The sequence below is a fragment of the Amaranthus tricolor genome, chromosome 10 (assembly GCF_026212465.1).
Source record: "Amaranthus tricolor cultivar Red isolate AtriRed21 chromosome 10, ASM2621246v1, whole genome shotgun sequence".
NCBI classification, from domain to species: Eukaryota; Viridiplantae; Streptophyta; class Magnoliopsida; order Caryophyllales; family Amaranthaceae; genus Amaranthus; species Amaranthus tricolor.
In genome coordinates this window covers 9115180-9130912 of record NC_080056.1, presented here as the reverse complement: position 1 = coordinate 9130912, position 15733 = coordinate 9115180, and the positions used below count along the sequence as shown (strand labels likewise).

Below are 15733 nucleotides of genomic sequence, written 5' to 3'. Positions count from 1 at the left end.
TAAAACTAACAATGGAATCAGAAGTTCTCATATTTACTCTTTTTCATTGTATAGCATTATACCAAGCATCCCTCGGAACAAAAACAAGGAGCATGTTCGAAAAACCATACAATGTTAAAAATCTTGATCTGACATCTTTATGTCAATTCTTTCGGGAGCCTATTTGCTCAAGCTAGAACCTAACATCTAGTCAAAATAAAACTCGATCAGTTACAAAATCAAGAGATCTCATTCTATAACTTATACCGTAGATTACACGTAAAAGATAAAACTACCAGTAAAAATGCAAAATCGCCCTACTTACAACATGTAGGCAACATGAACTATGCAGCTAGTCCTGAATCAAAACTCAATAGACTAGCCAAGGAGGTTGCTTGTTTGCTGCTAAGAGATGAAAGAAATTTGCTTACAATATCATCAGATGGAGATGATGCAGAATGCCAATCTTTGGATGAATGAATTACATCATAAACCTTCTGAAAAATCTCATGACCTTTCGGACAAAGCCCAGTCACTCCATAAAGGATGGCCATTGGTACAGCTGAATCACACTTCGATGTGGTAGCCTGACATAAAAGACCTAACAAATGGTGTCTTATACCCTCAACTCCAGCGTCATTATAGCCACGTGCTTCAACTCCCAGTCTGAAACAATAATGTGTCAACGAGGTCAGAAGCGAAGGAAAAGTATCATCTTCCTTTGAACAGCTAAGTGTTACAAATTCCAGTAAGGCGGGCATAATAATTTCAACATATTTTTACAGTGTTCCAATTACATCTATAAAAATTATTTCGGGGGGAGTGGGGTTGACCAATGAGAGGTCCTGCACATATTGATATATATCCTGAAAAGGTGAATGTGAAATCAGCCAGAAATTATAGCCAAAGAAAACCTCACCTCCCGATATAACCGAGAAGCACCACAAGGGCAGTAGAAAAGACTTCATTCTGACAACTTAATTCCAACATGTGAAATAGCTTTTGTACAATGTTCTCGCATACCCAGTCCCAGCACTGCAAATTTAAAAATTAATTAGACACTAGCCTGATAGGTTTGGAAAAAGAACAAGGAATTACTAATGGCTGACAGAGAACAATACCATAATTGATGCAATGAGTTCCAAAGAAGACAGGACATCACTTAGAAGGCAAGAAACAGCTTTGCTGTTCAATGAATGAGCCGTTGCACCTGGAATTTGAGGGACAAGATGTCTTCGTAGCTCGTCCAACAGCTCTGAAGAAACAGCATCAAGAGTAACAGAGCCTTCTTTGAATGGGCATCTGACACAAGTTGTGAAATGATGCCAAGTAATATCCCCTGCTTGGAGATCTTTAATGGGACCCTTGGACAAAGAAGCCTCCATGAACGCCACCACAGATTTAACAACTTTCATAACCGAAGAATAATTGCTGTTGGTAAAATAATCTTCACCACATAAGCAAGCAAAATTATGAAGAATTGACAACGCCAAAGAATAATCAGCTCTGCCCATGTGCAGCAACTTGAGTGAAAATTCACATAAAGAGCCAAGATGACCAACTGCTTTATAGATAGAAGCCAATATGCTGCTCCCAGTAACAACCAGATCAGTTGGAGCTATCTTAGGCCACAAAACAGTATTCTCCCCTTGATGTACAATCCCAATACTTGAGCCACAATCAACAAGCAGTTCGCCGCTCACGTCAACATCGGATAAAACTTTTCTGTTCAGTACAAATTCTTCACCCAATGCAAGTACATCATGAAGGTTACAGATTTTTTTAAGCATTTCTCTGGTATCAGAGTTTAACACTGCATTATATATGTTCATCAAATAGTGAGCAACAAAAGCAAAGTGAAGGTGCAGAAAAGAAAACTGGTACATCATGATAACAATATAAAAGGAGACTTGTATTTCGAGGATGATGACACAGTATCATACCTGCGTGCATCTGTGCAGACAAAGTAACCATTTGCTCTTGGACTTGGAAGGTCACAGACTTGTTCGATGATATAGCGGAAAAATTAAGTAGCAGAAGAGAAAATAAAACACAGGCTTTTTCCCTGAAAATGCAAAAAAAATAATAAAGTAAAAATAAGTTAGCTAAGGACACCGTTAGGAACAAGATGAAATAGAAAAAAATGGAGAAAACAATTTCTTGAATCACGCTTTTTGCATAAACCTTCTTTTTCAAATATGAAGGCAGCAGCACGGTAACTAAATCAAAGGCTTTTAAGTATTAAGAGGTTTCATTTTATTTGTTCATCCTCAACAAAAAAAATTACCTGGGAGTCAGTTCGTTCTCCAATAGTAAGACCCCTAGTATATCTTGAACTGCCCAATTTGTTTGAAAAAACAGGCAGCATTGATCTACGCAGGTTCTAGTAGCACAAAATATCCTTGTTACACTGCCAATATCCTCCATATCAGAAAACAAAACAAAGTACAGTTGGTTTTTATTTTGTACTGAAAAACCACGTTGATACACAGCTTCAATATTTTCAGATACAGTCTGCGCTTGAACCTTTTGACTAAACTCCAGAATACCAAACTCGGGAAGGGTTGGAGACAGAGGCCTTTCCATCACCATTCGGAATTGTTCCTCAGCAACTTCATCATCCAAATCAAGTAGTTTCATGTAATCCCCATTCATCACTTCCAGAACGCTACTCACAGCATCTTGATTGTGTGTGCTTTGGCCTCTTCCAACATGTAATTGCTGGGAGCTTCCCCTTTTGTCACTTAGACCAGGTGCCACTTGCATCTGCACCTTAGATTCACCAGCTTGCTGAAGGACTACCTCTGGTTCAAGTAATTGCTTATTTTGAATGTAAGGCCTTCCAGGATTGGCACCGGTATTAGATTTACTGACAGGCTGTGAAAAACGTTCCTTCTCTATCTGCTCATTCATAATAGGTCTGATTAAACTATCGTGTAAAGAAAAAAGCTTTTTTTCTGCTTCCTGATAGATTCTTCTACCTTCCAAATGCAGATATTTGATAGACTCAAAATCATCAGAAATCTTCCTTCTCTTTTTAGCACGGCCAGTAGAAGTTTCCAGAGGGCTCAGTATATTCTGTTCACCAACAACGCCTATTTTCTTGCCACTCATTTGTTTGTAGGACTCGTCATTAGAGTATTTGAGCACTTGTGCTTGTTGGCTGTTTTGTTCGTCTGTGTTCTCAATGGAGAACCCTGCTGACCAACCAAGAGAGCCAGCAAATCTTTCCTGTGATCCTACCAAATGTTCATCTAAAAAAGATGACGTATTGGAGTAAGCGGCAGAGCTTGGTAAGATATCTCCACGAGAACCCCCTTGCAGAGAATCCAATTCATTCTCCATACCAGAAGTCGATTCTATATGAGGCGCTGCGCGCACAAATCGCATGTTTGGTTTAAGAAGACATGAAACATCCCTGGATGACAAGCAAGGCATTCGGAGTGCATCGGCATCACAGAAATTCATTTGAGAAGGGCCGAATTTCTGCAGGCACATAAATTAGTATTTAGAAACCAGAAGAAACTTAGATTCATCTATCATCGTCAAGTGGGGAAAATTTAAGCCAATAGAAAAAACCCCAAAAATAATGGCAGGGGAGAAAGCCAGTAGAAAGCAGAGAGATCAAGCCCTCATTTACTTGCAGAATACAAGTGCCAAAAAAATCCCATCTTCTCGCAAAGAGGTGGAAATTGGAAACATTGAAACAATGCAAAAAAATAGAACAGCATAAAACGAAAAAATTCAACATGTAAAAGGAGAAGTTATTCTCTAACAAACCTGCGGTACATGATTCCCGACATTTCTTGCACCAAAAACATCACTTAGCATACCAAGGTGATCCAAGAAACACTGGAAGTCATGTTTTAATCTCTGTAGCTCCTGCTCCAAGATCGTGTTGCGGCCTTTTTCTAACTTCACAACCTCTTTGGCATGCTTCGCTCGCTTCTTCTCAAACTTTAACTGTTCCTGCAAGAGATTAACTCTTGCAGTCAGCTCATTAACCGCAAAAGCAGGGGACGTACTTGAGGTTTTAATGTTGTGTAACTCGTATTCCATATTCAAAAGTTTCTGTTTGGCATTATCCAGCTCTTGTGATAAATTATCACCACGGCACTTCTCCTCTATAGCCCTCTTTTCATTTGCTATAGCAATTTTCCCTTGTTCTTCCGCCTTTAACTTCTGCAAGTCTGCAAGCCTATTCTCCGTGGAAACCTTTTTCCTCTCAGCTTCAAGCATACCAGTCACCTTATTCAGCTCCCCTTCTAAATTCTGAATCATTTCTCTGCTCTTCTCTAGCTCCTTAAATAGCTTGTCAGCACGACCCTTTTCCTCCATCTCATTTTTAAGCCTGGCTTCAGCAAGCTTTTTCTGCCCTTCATTTCTGGATAACTCAAGGTCAGCACGTTTTCTCTCCCTAGCAACTTTCTTCTTTTCTAACTCAAGGTTTTTCTTAACCTCATCTAACTTGGCGGAAAACTTAGCTTTTTGAGAAGATTTCACTTCCTGTATTTCTTTTTGCAACTTTTCAAACTTTTGTTTCTCCTCTTCCAACTGCATTAACAGGTTGTCAGCACGGCATTTTTCATCAACACAACTTTTCTCATAAGCCTCTGCAATCCTTCTTTGCTCCAAAAATATCGTTTTTTCTTCTTCAAAATGCATTTTCTCTTGAGCTATTTTCTTCTTTTCTTCCTCAAGATTTCTCTTTAGCTCCTCTAAATCAGAGGAATCAGCAGGTTTGTAAGATAACAAAACTTTTTGCATTTCACTATTCAATTCCTTAAGCTTCTGCTTCTCCTCTTCCAACAGCACTACCAAATTGTCAGCACGACATTTTTCATCTGCAAATCTCTCCTTGTTTGTCTCTGAAATCCTTCTTAGCTCAATAACTCTATTCTTTTCTTCTTCAAAACGTATTTTCTCATGAGCAACTTTCTTCTTTTCCACTTCAAGGTTTCTCTTGAGCTCCTCTAGCTCAGACAAATCCACAGGCATCTGAGACGACAAAGCTTCCTCCATTTCTCTTCGCAAATTCTCAACCTTCTGCTTCTCCTCTTCCAACTGCATCAACAAGTTGTCAGCGCGGCATTTTTCTTCGGTAAATAGCCTCTTGTTTTCCTCTGAAATCCTTCTTAACTCAACAGCTCTCATCTTTTCTTCTTCAATGTGTCTTTTCTCTTCAGCAACTTTCTTCTTTTCAGCCTCAAACTTTTTCTTAGCTTCATCTAATTCAACAGATTCAATAGATCTCTTAGACATGATTTCATGTATTTCCTTATGTAATTTCTCAGCCTTTTTCTTTTCTTCTTCCAACTGCTTAAGTAGAATATTATTAGCATGGCACTCTTCCTCCTTAACTCTCTTCTCAGAAGACGTTTTCTCTTGCATAGCAGTTTTCTTTTCAGCTTCAAGTTTCTTGTTTACTTGCTCCCATTTCAAATTTGTTTTTTCAACTTCACCTCTCAAAGTTTCAATCTGAACCCTATAGTCTTCAGCTTTCAAGAAAGCAGCATCAGCCATCTTCCTGGCTTCATCACATTTATTCTTTTCATATTCAAGCAATAGCTGTAATTCAGCAACATTTTTCCTCTCCAAGTCAGCTTCCTTATTCCCTGCATCTGCCCTTATTATCTCTTCAGCAAGAAGCTGTCTAAGGTGATCCATTTCTGCTTCCCTTTCAGAGAGACATGTCTGAAGATGTGTTGCTTCCTTATCCAAATCTACATTTCGAGATCCCACATCAGGGTTAGTGGAGGATATCTCAAGCTTCTGGAAAGAAATTTCTTTCTCCAAGGAGATTCTAACCGATGTTTCCTTTTCTTTCGCCTCTTCCACAGCATTTAACCGTGATCGCTGTTCATCATATGCTGCAGATACAAAATGATAATAAAACACCATCAATCAAATCAATAATTCAACTTTCAGTCCGTTCTCGGCACTGAGTGACTGCAGACGGTCAAAAGTACATAAATATGCAAAGATTCAAGTGTATACCAAATCACAATTCTGGCTCCGAAGGAAGAAATTTGTGCAAACTTCACAAAATAGTTGGTCTAATCCTATAAATGAAGAGGCTAATCATCAACATTTTCAAACTAATTATTTCAAATTTAAATGTTAAAGAAATCAAATAAATCTGTACAGAATTGAATTAGGTATCTAAAACAACCCACCTGTTTATTGATAAATTGTTGGAAGAGATAGGATAGTAATTCTTGGAGGCAAAGAAAGTTCAATAAATCAAGAAATTCAATGATTTGAAATGAAAATAAAAAAACAAAAAAAAATCAGCTCTTACTTCAGCAGATAAACATATTCAAAATGGGTTATATCTTTTCACATCAAATTAAAGGATTCATTATACCTCCATTCTTTATGAGTTGCAAAAATTCTCCCGAAAAAGCTCTCTCAATTTTGAAACAATTCGTACAACTAAAAAAGATTGGCGGAAATTTTTAGTGAACAACTTCATAGATACACGAAGGCTGATCATATAATAAATATCTAATTGGCCCATCCTCAAGAAATAATCAAGGAGCAAGTGACAACACAAAGACCATGAAAAAAACAGATGAAAACAAAAACAGCTGTTTTGTAGAATAAAGGAAGTACCCTTTATCTCCTACAGATATCGCCATTTTCATAAGTTGTGTAACTTAGAAAGTGCACCACACATTCTCATTTGCAGAAACATTCCCACTACTCAGTTTTTATCAATCAAACCACCTTCCAATTTTCAAATTGTCAACAAGTTGAATAGCCTTCACTACTTTCTATAAAAATTTTCTTCATGAGAGGCTATTCAGCAACTTGAACAAATCAGAACAAAACAAAAAAACCTCATCCTAAAAACGAAATTAAACAAGAAACTACCTTTCTTAAGGTTTTCATTTTCTTCTTGAAGACGATCAATCTGACCCTTAAGTATCTCAACGCCTTGACGAAGTGCATTCCGCTTCTCTTCAATCTTCATATACCTAGTTTTCCACTGCTCAATCAAACCAAATGCAATCAATAAGATAAACCATTGTTTAGGGGGATACTAAAGCAAAAGTCACCTATAATCACAAGTAAATAGAAATTACACGAAGAAGTAAAAAAGAAAAATACCCGGGCGCAGCACGGATTTAAGGCTTCCATCGACATCAATGATGAAGATATCACTGTCATAAACCAATGAACATTCATTTCAAGTAAGTAACTCAACAGCTCAAATTCCAAATTCTTATATACAAGAAATCACAAACAAATTTAAAAGAGATTACATTACTCTAACATTAGAATCAAAAGTTAACGGAAAGTAATTGGGCATTTTCATCACAATGGAAAAAATATATTGAAAAAAAATACTATTTAAAAGATTATCAATTCAAAAACATTCAGTCCATTGTTACTGAACATACAAAATCAAAATAGGTATCAAGAGAAACATAATGAATGATGACATCAACCATTTAATAGTAAAGTGAAATTATATGTGATGAGAGAATTCCAAAAGCTTTAATTTCCCATTTCGGTACGAACAAATAACCCGTAATTCTTACAATTCAAACACCAGTGTTAACAAAGTGCATTCTCAAACAGATCTACATTTTATGGATTTTTCTTAAAGGAAGAAGGGAGTTGGAGAGGAAAATTTGATACCTTGGTAAGATAATGAAGAACGAAGTTGTTGGTGATGAAATTTGATCAACCTTCACCAAAACACAAAATCATATTCCCAAAAGATGCGTTATTTACCAAAATTACAAAATTAAGGAGGTAAAAAAGGAAAGATATAAGCAAACAAAAATTCATCTCCAGTGTAAAAAGCATTGATCCACCCTATCACTGCCGATGCTCCTAATAATGCACCAAGTATCATCCATACTTTAATTTTCTTTTTACTCCTAGTTAATATGCTTCTTGCTCAAAACTCAACAAACAAAAACTAAGTATTTACTATATGAAACAATTTTCACCGGGAAATGAGAAACACTTAAGAGATGACCTAAGAATAGTTTCAAACAAAAAATTCATCCCATTCACACAAAACTATTTAATCAATTCAAATCAAAATTCATTCACCCTAACACAAATAAATCAAACAAATCAAACTTCAATTACCCAAAACAACACAATTTCGAATCACTTGACACCCAATTTAATTCAACCATATGTTCTTACACTAAATTAATATTGGTTCCTATTTAAGCCCCCAATTCTATCAAAAAACAAACAGAAACAAGTTCATTTCGAAACCCAAAAAACAAGTAGACCAAAAAAGTACCTACTTGCAGGGACGGATCCAGGACTCACACTCCTTGGGGCACCAACATATGAAAATTGAATTGAAGTTTTTACTAATGTTCAAGTATCATGTCAATAAATTCAATGAGCTCTATGTCTCTATCTACCAAAATAATAACAATTGGAGAAATTGGATTGAAGTTTTCAAATCAAGAAACCTGACTTTTCCCATTTTTAACATCCAAAAAATAGCACAACACCCTACTTAGCTACTAATTTGGGACGGATAAAGAATATACTTCACATATCTTCCTACGCGGACAGTCCTATAGGAATTGTTCTTTGTTGGGATGTAGAGTGGGGATAAACTTTTCTTTTAGCATTATTTTTTTAAAAAAAAAATCATGAAAAACAGGATTCTTACGAAAAACTTCTATGTTGTATAACTTTATAAGCGTCTTCATAAAAAATGTCACTTATCTTCAATAATTTGAGTATGTAATGCTGCTATCAAATGTGGAGTATAACTTAAAATTTTAAATTTTTTTATAATTTTTTCTCCTCTTTTTATAATCTTTTAGATTTCATTGTTCCGACCTAAAAAAAAAATGAAAATAACATAATTATATGCCCTTAAGAGAAGTTTTTTTTTCTTTTACCAAACATTCAATTGAATCAAGGAATTAAGGAATAATCAATTAATAATAAATATCAAAGAAGATAAACCAAAAAATTACTACTAAAATTTCTGTATTCAATCTACATCCTACAATCCAAAAAAAAATCAAAAGAAAATAAAATTAAAGATAAATAATCAATAAGAATATTCAATTGAAATGAATTTTTCCAATCAAGAAACCCTAATATTTGGAATTTTCAAAATCATACTTGGAATTGGAGATAAATAATCAAAAAGAACACTTAATTAAATTGAATTTTTTCAATCAAGAAAACCTAATATTTGGGAATTTCAAAACCATACCTGAAATTGGAGATTTGGAGTCAATTGAAGGTGGTGGTCTGATGGTGGTCAATAGGCGGCAACAGCAAATGCAAGTACGCTACTTGAAACTCGAAGGGCCTAACAATGGCATTACCCAGCGGGAACAGGGGCGAAATCAGCAGATTGACGATCAACGAGTGGCGACCGGAGAGCAGGTGACTGCGGAGGAAGGGAGAAGAAAGTATTGAGAGTTAAGGAGCAGTCGACCGAAAACAAACATAATTATAATTATTACAAACAATAACATTAGAAGAATATGAAAAATCAATAATCAAACCTAAGAATCAATGGAGAGATTTCACGAATTGAGAAGACATCGTTCAGGTAATTTCCTCCAAAATTGATGTCATTTTGGATTAAAATAACCAAATCGAGGTTTAAGTGTTACGCGGGCGTGAGATTTTAGCCTTCTAGGGTTTTAGATTTAACGGGAAAAGGAAAAACAACAGGAAACATGAGACGACAGATGACAATTTGAAGAAAATAAGCACATCTTGATAAACAATATTCTCAAAATAAGTTTCGAAAAAAATTATCAAAATAAATACCTTTCAATCTAATGTTAAGATTTCATTATTTGCTGTTAATAGCAGGCTTATAACGGGCTATTATTAAAGTTGAGTTAATAAAAGTCCATTAAAGAATTATTCGGTGTTTTTGAGAGAGAGCGATTCTTCGGCCGACTATTATTGACTCAGCTTACGTAATGTCCCGTTGTTGATAACAACAGGTCATATGCGAACAAAAGATTTAATTAAGGTACATGGGAAAACAATCATCCGGTGTTAGTAAAAGCGGAACATTAACATCCAAACTCAACAACGGTAAAAAAAAAAAGTTAATTCAATTGCCCTGTTAGTAAGAGTGGGTGATTGTTGGACTGACTTTTTTGATTCAGTTTTAGTAATTGTCCGTTGTTACTAATATTAAACAAACTTCATACCTTAAGAATGGGCTTGAGGCGCTTATTTTGGGAAATATGTTTTCAACTTTTCAAAACAACGGGTGGAATAAAATGGGCCTTTAAATGGGCTATTACCTGTTTTAAAAAGCCCATCATGACTTGGCGTCTCATATGCGACTGTCTCCATATTAGGATGTCGCATATGAGACAACTCACTATAACCACATACTGCTTAAAAGCGCTCACATGTCGCTAAAAATCCGTCACATATAGCTTAAAACTGAACACATAGAGTTTAAAATCATATAAACTTAAAATCAATTACATAGAGCTTAAAATTGATCACACAATGCCTACTATAGTACTATTGACTTCTTTCATGCTTCTTTAATTAAATGATAACAATAATCTATTAGTGGAAAAATTATATAGTAATAATGATCATTTACACTTTAATAATGATAACATATGCCTTAAGAATGTACACAGAGATGATAAACTGAAACAAAAAGTATAAACTTACATCTACAAAATCAATCTCATATAGTCAAAACCAATCACATATCTCACACACACACACTCATATATATATATATATATTATAACTAATCATATATAGATTGGACTCGTCCTATGAATGGGACGGTCCTAAACAAAAATTTGTAAAAAATGAATTTTAAACAACTCATCTTAGATGAGACCGCTTCACTTTGACACATGTTCATATAATTTGCGCATTTCACTAACTAATCATTTAAAGATTGTAAATTATCAATTTAAGATTTTAAGTGATCATTTTTAAGATTAAAGTGATCACTTAAAATTATTAATGATCACTTTTAGGTTGTAACTATAAGTAGTTATTTTAAGACAATAAATGTATATTAAGTCAACCAATCAAAATGTTCTCATCATGAGACCGTTATATTTTGAGCATTTGTGAATCTTAAAAAAGATGGTCTCCATTAAACACAAAATCTTGTATGACTTTCTTTTACTTGTGAAACGCATATTATTGGGGGACACTGTTTTTATATTATAAATAATTTAGTAGTATATTGATAATTTGGCTCTTTTAATTCAAAATCATGACTTCGCCTTTAAAGGTATTGAAATGAGTGATTTGGTGTTTGTGCGTGCTGACTTCATCAATCATGATGATGATGAATTTGATGCTGACTTATGGGCAATGAAAATAAAATAAATTTTGAGCAATTATTGACTTATTGTTGATGAGGGAAGTAAGAATTTTGAGTTAAGAACGGCTAAATTATCCATGTATTAATTATATAGATTGAAATGAATTTAAGTTATAGTAAAAATTATCTTTAACAAATAGAGTTGAAGCTTCCTTAAATTACCTCTTTTGAAAAAAAAAATTAAGTGTATTTGACTCCATATATTTGTCTACTAAGTCTCCAAAAAAAACTATTAAAATAAACATACACTAAAAAGGATGATTGTAAAATTATGAAAGATAAAAAGTAATGACATTATAATATAAATTTATTAGTGTATTAAAAAGTAGTAATAGTTCATATTTGAGTTTGATCTCTTAATCTTAAATGACAAATATGTTATTCTGAACCATTGAGCTAATAGTAATTTTTGTTATATAAATATTAATAAGAGTGGTCAAAGCCAAAATTACAAAGCATCGCATTTTCGGCAAGGGAGGTTGGGCCTCCCCCAGCCCCCGATGTGGCTTCGCTCGTGAATACCCTAAAATAATTAATACGAGCTACTTCCCTCGTACTTATTTTGCATTAATTGTCATTTTAGTTCGTTCTACTCATTTTATATCATTTTAATTTTTGGACAATGGCTCATCACTTTTTATATCTAATCTATACATTTTAACTCTCTTTTAATTTTGCCCCTCAATTTATTTTCTTTATCCATCTAGTTGCAAAAACCTCTCTTTTTGTGGATCTTTCTCGAATCGATGGATTGTTTGATCGCATCCTTTTTTTATGGGAATAAATTACCGCATTTTTTCCCTCCTCACGCTCTGATCATAGTTTCTTATAAGCAAGACACAATAAAATAAAATGATAATAATACTTCTTATTCATTTATTATATTATGAATTTTTAAAACTCCCACATTTTCTCTTTACTTCAAATTTCAAATCTATCGGCACATGAGACCAAAAAAAACAATGTTCTCAGCTAATTGAAACCTATGAAAGTTCCAAACCTCTATAAATACCCATCTTCTTAACTTGCAAGCCACCACCTCACATTATTATCACACACATTGAATTACCAAATTTATATAATTTATATTTATAAAATAATAAATTAATAAAGGAAAAACAATGGCATCATTCACAGCAAAGGAAGAAGCTTTGGTTAAAGAATCATGGGAAATTATGAAACTAAATATCCCTCATTACAGCCTTCGTTTCTTCACCATGTAAGTATTATTCCAATCTAACTCATTAAATTACATGCGCTTCTTATTATAATCAATTTTTATTATTAAAAGTTTACAAAACAACCTATTTCTTGGATCGTGAAATCGAGTATATTCGACTTTCTAAATTTTAATTAAATAAATGTTTAGATGAAAGTCACTTAATAACGTGAGACTTTAAAGTCCACTAATTCTTTTATTAAGACTGTCTCATCATGAGATAATTTTTATTGGGTCAATCCAAACTATTAAAAAAATGCTTTTTATATAAGTGTGAATTTAGATTTTATTGTTTATTTTATGTTTTTTTTAGCAATGAGTTGCTTGTATGGACATGTCTTGCCGTAAGATAATTTTGTATATAACTTAGTTGATAATTGTTTATATCTCAGAATATTGGAAATAGCACCAGCTGCCAAAGATATGTTCTCATTTTTAAGGGATTCTGATGAAATTCCACAAAACAATCCTAAGCTCAAGGCTCATGCTGTTAAGGTTTTCAAAATGGTGGGTTTTCTTTCTCACTATGTTTTCTTCTGTTGCAAAATTTAATTTCTTCAAATGTTTAATCAAACCATTAAATGTAGTGTGCTTGACTTCTACTCGCTCTGTCCCACTAAATTCGTCCTTAATCCACCTATTTTTCATATAATACCATTTTTACATCTATTTTAATTATCCTATTAATCACATTTTGGGCTAAATTGGTGGAATAGAGGGAATATTTATGTAATGGAAATTGGATAATAAACAAAGAAATATGAACCAATCAAAAATGAACGGCTACGCATATCTTAGATTTATTATAGGCAGCAACAAGCAGGAATCTGAGGTAGATGGCCCACTATGTTTGTGAACTTCTTTGCTTAAAAAGAAGAGATTCTAATTGGCTAACCTTTTGAATACCAACATTTGAAATAGTAATTCCTCCTATTTACTTTAAGACTCCCATTTGATTTTTTACGGATTTTAAGGAGAGTTAAAAGTGAAACTCTAAGACTAGAAAAGAGAGTGGTATTATGAGTTTTTAATGTAAGGGAGGAAAATTAGTATGGATAATGGAGGGTATAATTAGAAATAGGATAATGCTACTAAGGTCATAAAAGTCAAAAATCCATACCAAAAATAGAAATGAGACAATTAAGGTGACTTGACCATAAAAAAAATGGGACACATAAGCTGAATAGGAGGGAGTATTAGACTATTGGTTCATGACTAATAATAAAGTAGATAAAGTTAAAATGTATGAATGAAATTAAAAGTAAGTGATGAATTATTATAAAAAAAATAAAAATTAAAAGTAAGTAATTGATCATTGTCAAAAAAGTAAAAATTAAAATTAAAAGTAAGTATAAAATAGTAAGACAAATCAATTGATGTTAAATGAATATAATCGGAAATATCAAGTATAATAGGAATTAGTTTGAATTTGGTGACGGTGAAAACTTGAATGTTTCATAATGATATTTGGTATTTTAATAGTACTACTTTATGTTTTCATGATGATTTTTGTGCCTATTGTGTTTTAGGAATATTTGTACTAATTTTATGAATCAAAAATAAACTCTCAGTTAGTATTATCAGTAATAATTAGAGTAAGATTACGTATATTTAACTCTTCAAATTACATTTTAATTGAAAGTCACTTAAAAACATTAAGATAATAAAATGTTGCACTAATATTAAATGAAGGGCATACAATAGTATAGAAATAGAAAGATAAAAAAAAGATTTATTTAAGATTATAGTGTTCAATTTGAAAATTTCCCGGTGAAAGTAGAAGCTAAGTACTGCTAACGATTATACTGAATTGTTAAACTACTTGTATAGACATGTGAATCAGCAATTCAACTTCGAGAGAAAGGTGAAGTTGTGGTAGGAGAGACTACCCTCAAGTATTTGGGAGCTGTCCATTTGAAGAATGGTGTACTTGATCCCCATTTTGAGGTACGCTACACACTCCTAAATTATCTTTTTTTAATCATCCTCGAAACGTATTAATACTTTTACCGTATTTTAATTGCAATATTTTTTCCAAAAACTTAACAATTTAAGAAAATGTTTATGAAATACTATAATGGAAATTCATGTCAAGTTGTAAATATAAAAATAACTAAAGTAAGATAAAAAAAAAACATGTTTTTGTTATCAAAAATTAATATTTCCAATAATTAATAATCGATATAAAACTAAAATTTTAAGTTATAAATATATTTATTTGTTATTTAAGTTACATATATTTTTCTTATACTGCCATAATAACGCTCACATTAAATTCATAAATTAAATGTATTTTAATTAATATTTTATTCAATTATAACTAATGGAAATATTTTTTTAAAATTGTTCTTCATTCTAAGAAACATTTTTACACAGTTTTCATATATAGAAGTAAATAAAAATAAATCTTTTAAAATCGGTGTTTCTGATTTGACAAATAACATTTTAGAAGCAATAACATTATGACAAATGTACATCATTTATAAATTTGTCATTTGGAATTTTCGAACTGAAGAAAAGGTTAAATGTGATTAGGTTGTGAAGCAAGCACTTCTGAGAACAATAGAAGAAGCAAGTGGAGACAAATGGAGTGAAGAATTGAAAGGTGCATGGAGTGTTGCTTATGATCAACTTGCTGCAGCCATAAAGGCTGAGATGAAGGAAGAGACTGCTTAGTTATCTACAAAAACAATATTTTTATTATGTTGGTTAATTGGTTCTAATCAGTCTTTTATCTCTGTAGTCTGTAATTGATGTGAATCCAGCAATAAACATGGAAATGAATGAATCTTGTTAAGCTCATATGAACTTCTTATGGGCCCTTTGGTAATTGATATTAAATGGTGGAAATGACAATGAAAAGTTAACATAATTTTAGTAGAAATAACTCTTGACAAGTTTAACACTATGGTTATACAACTTCAACATTCTTATTTTCTTCGAAAAATTCATTCAAATGCATTATTACTTAAATATGTGGTATTAGGTGGTAATGGAAAATCGTGAAAAAAACTTTTTTTTATGATCAGTTTTTCATTACCATGGGAATAACATGATACAAATCACGAAATTTTACACTACAAACCATTCTTATTCCCATCACTTAATATTGTTTACGAAACAGACCGTTAAGGTTTTACATCTAGGTTACCATCGCCTGTTTTGGTTTTATATTTCATAGAAACTGGACTGCATTT

General features: G+C 33.0%; 2 protein-coding genes across 5 annotated transcripts; one reads left to right on the top strand and one right to left on the bottom strand.

The window, feature by feature from the left end:
• Positions 1 to 12: 12 nt before the first annotated feature.
• On the bottom strand, positions 13 to 9699 carry LOC130825287 (uncharacterized). Of its 4 annotated transcripts, XM_057690434.1 has the most exons (13): positions 9492 to 9699; positions 9194 to 9373; positions 7627 to 7676; positions 7093 to 7145; positions 6856 to 6970; positions 5977 to 6041; positions 5788 to 5849; positions 3760 to 5702; positions 2267 to 3465; positions 1923 to 2044; positions 1101 to 1792; positions 899 to 1014; positions 13 to 645 (listed from the first exon to the last, which is right to left on the bottom strand). In XM_057690434.1, the coding sequence occupies exons 8-13, from the start codon at positions 5644 to 5646 to the stop codon at positions 324 to 326; spliced, it is 4338 nt and encodes a 1445-aa protein (XP_057546417.1). In that variant the 5' UTR covers positions 5647 to 5702; positions 5788 to 5849; positions 5977 to 6041; positions 6856 to 6970; positions 7093 to 7145; positions 7627 to 7676; positions 9194 to 9373; positions 9492 to 9699; the 3' UTR covers positions 13 to 323. The 4 variants fall into 4 exon arrangements, with proteins under 4 accessions (XP_057546417.1, XP_057546416.1, XP_057546415.1 ...); XM_057690433.1 differs by having other exon boundaries at positions 3760 to 5849; XM_057690432.1 differs by lacking the exon at positions 5977 to 6041 and having other exon boundaries at positions 3760 to 5849.
• A 2527-nt stretch (positions 9700 to 12226) lies between these two features.
• On the top strand, positions 12227 to 15338 carry LOC130825286 (non-symbiotic hemoglobin 2). The gene is made up of 4 exons (XM_057690430.1): positions 12227 to 12536; positions 12929 to 13043; positions 14367 to 14483; positions 15072 to 15338. Exons 1-4 carry the CDS (start codon positions 12439 to 12441, stop codon positions 15210 to 15212), a joined length of 471 nt encoding a protein of 156 aa, XP_057546413.1. The 5' UTR covers positions 12227 to 12438; the 3' UTR covers positions 15213 to 15338.
• Positions 15339 to 15733: the final 395 nt, after the last annotated feature.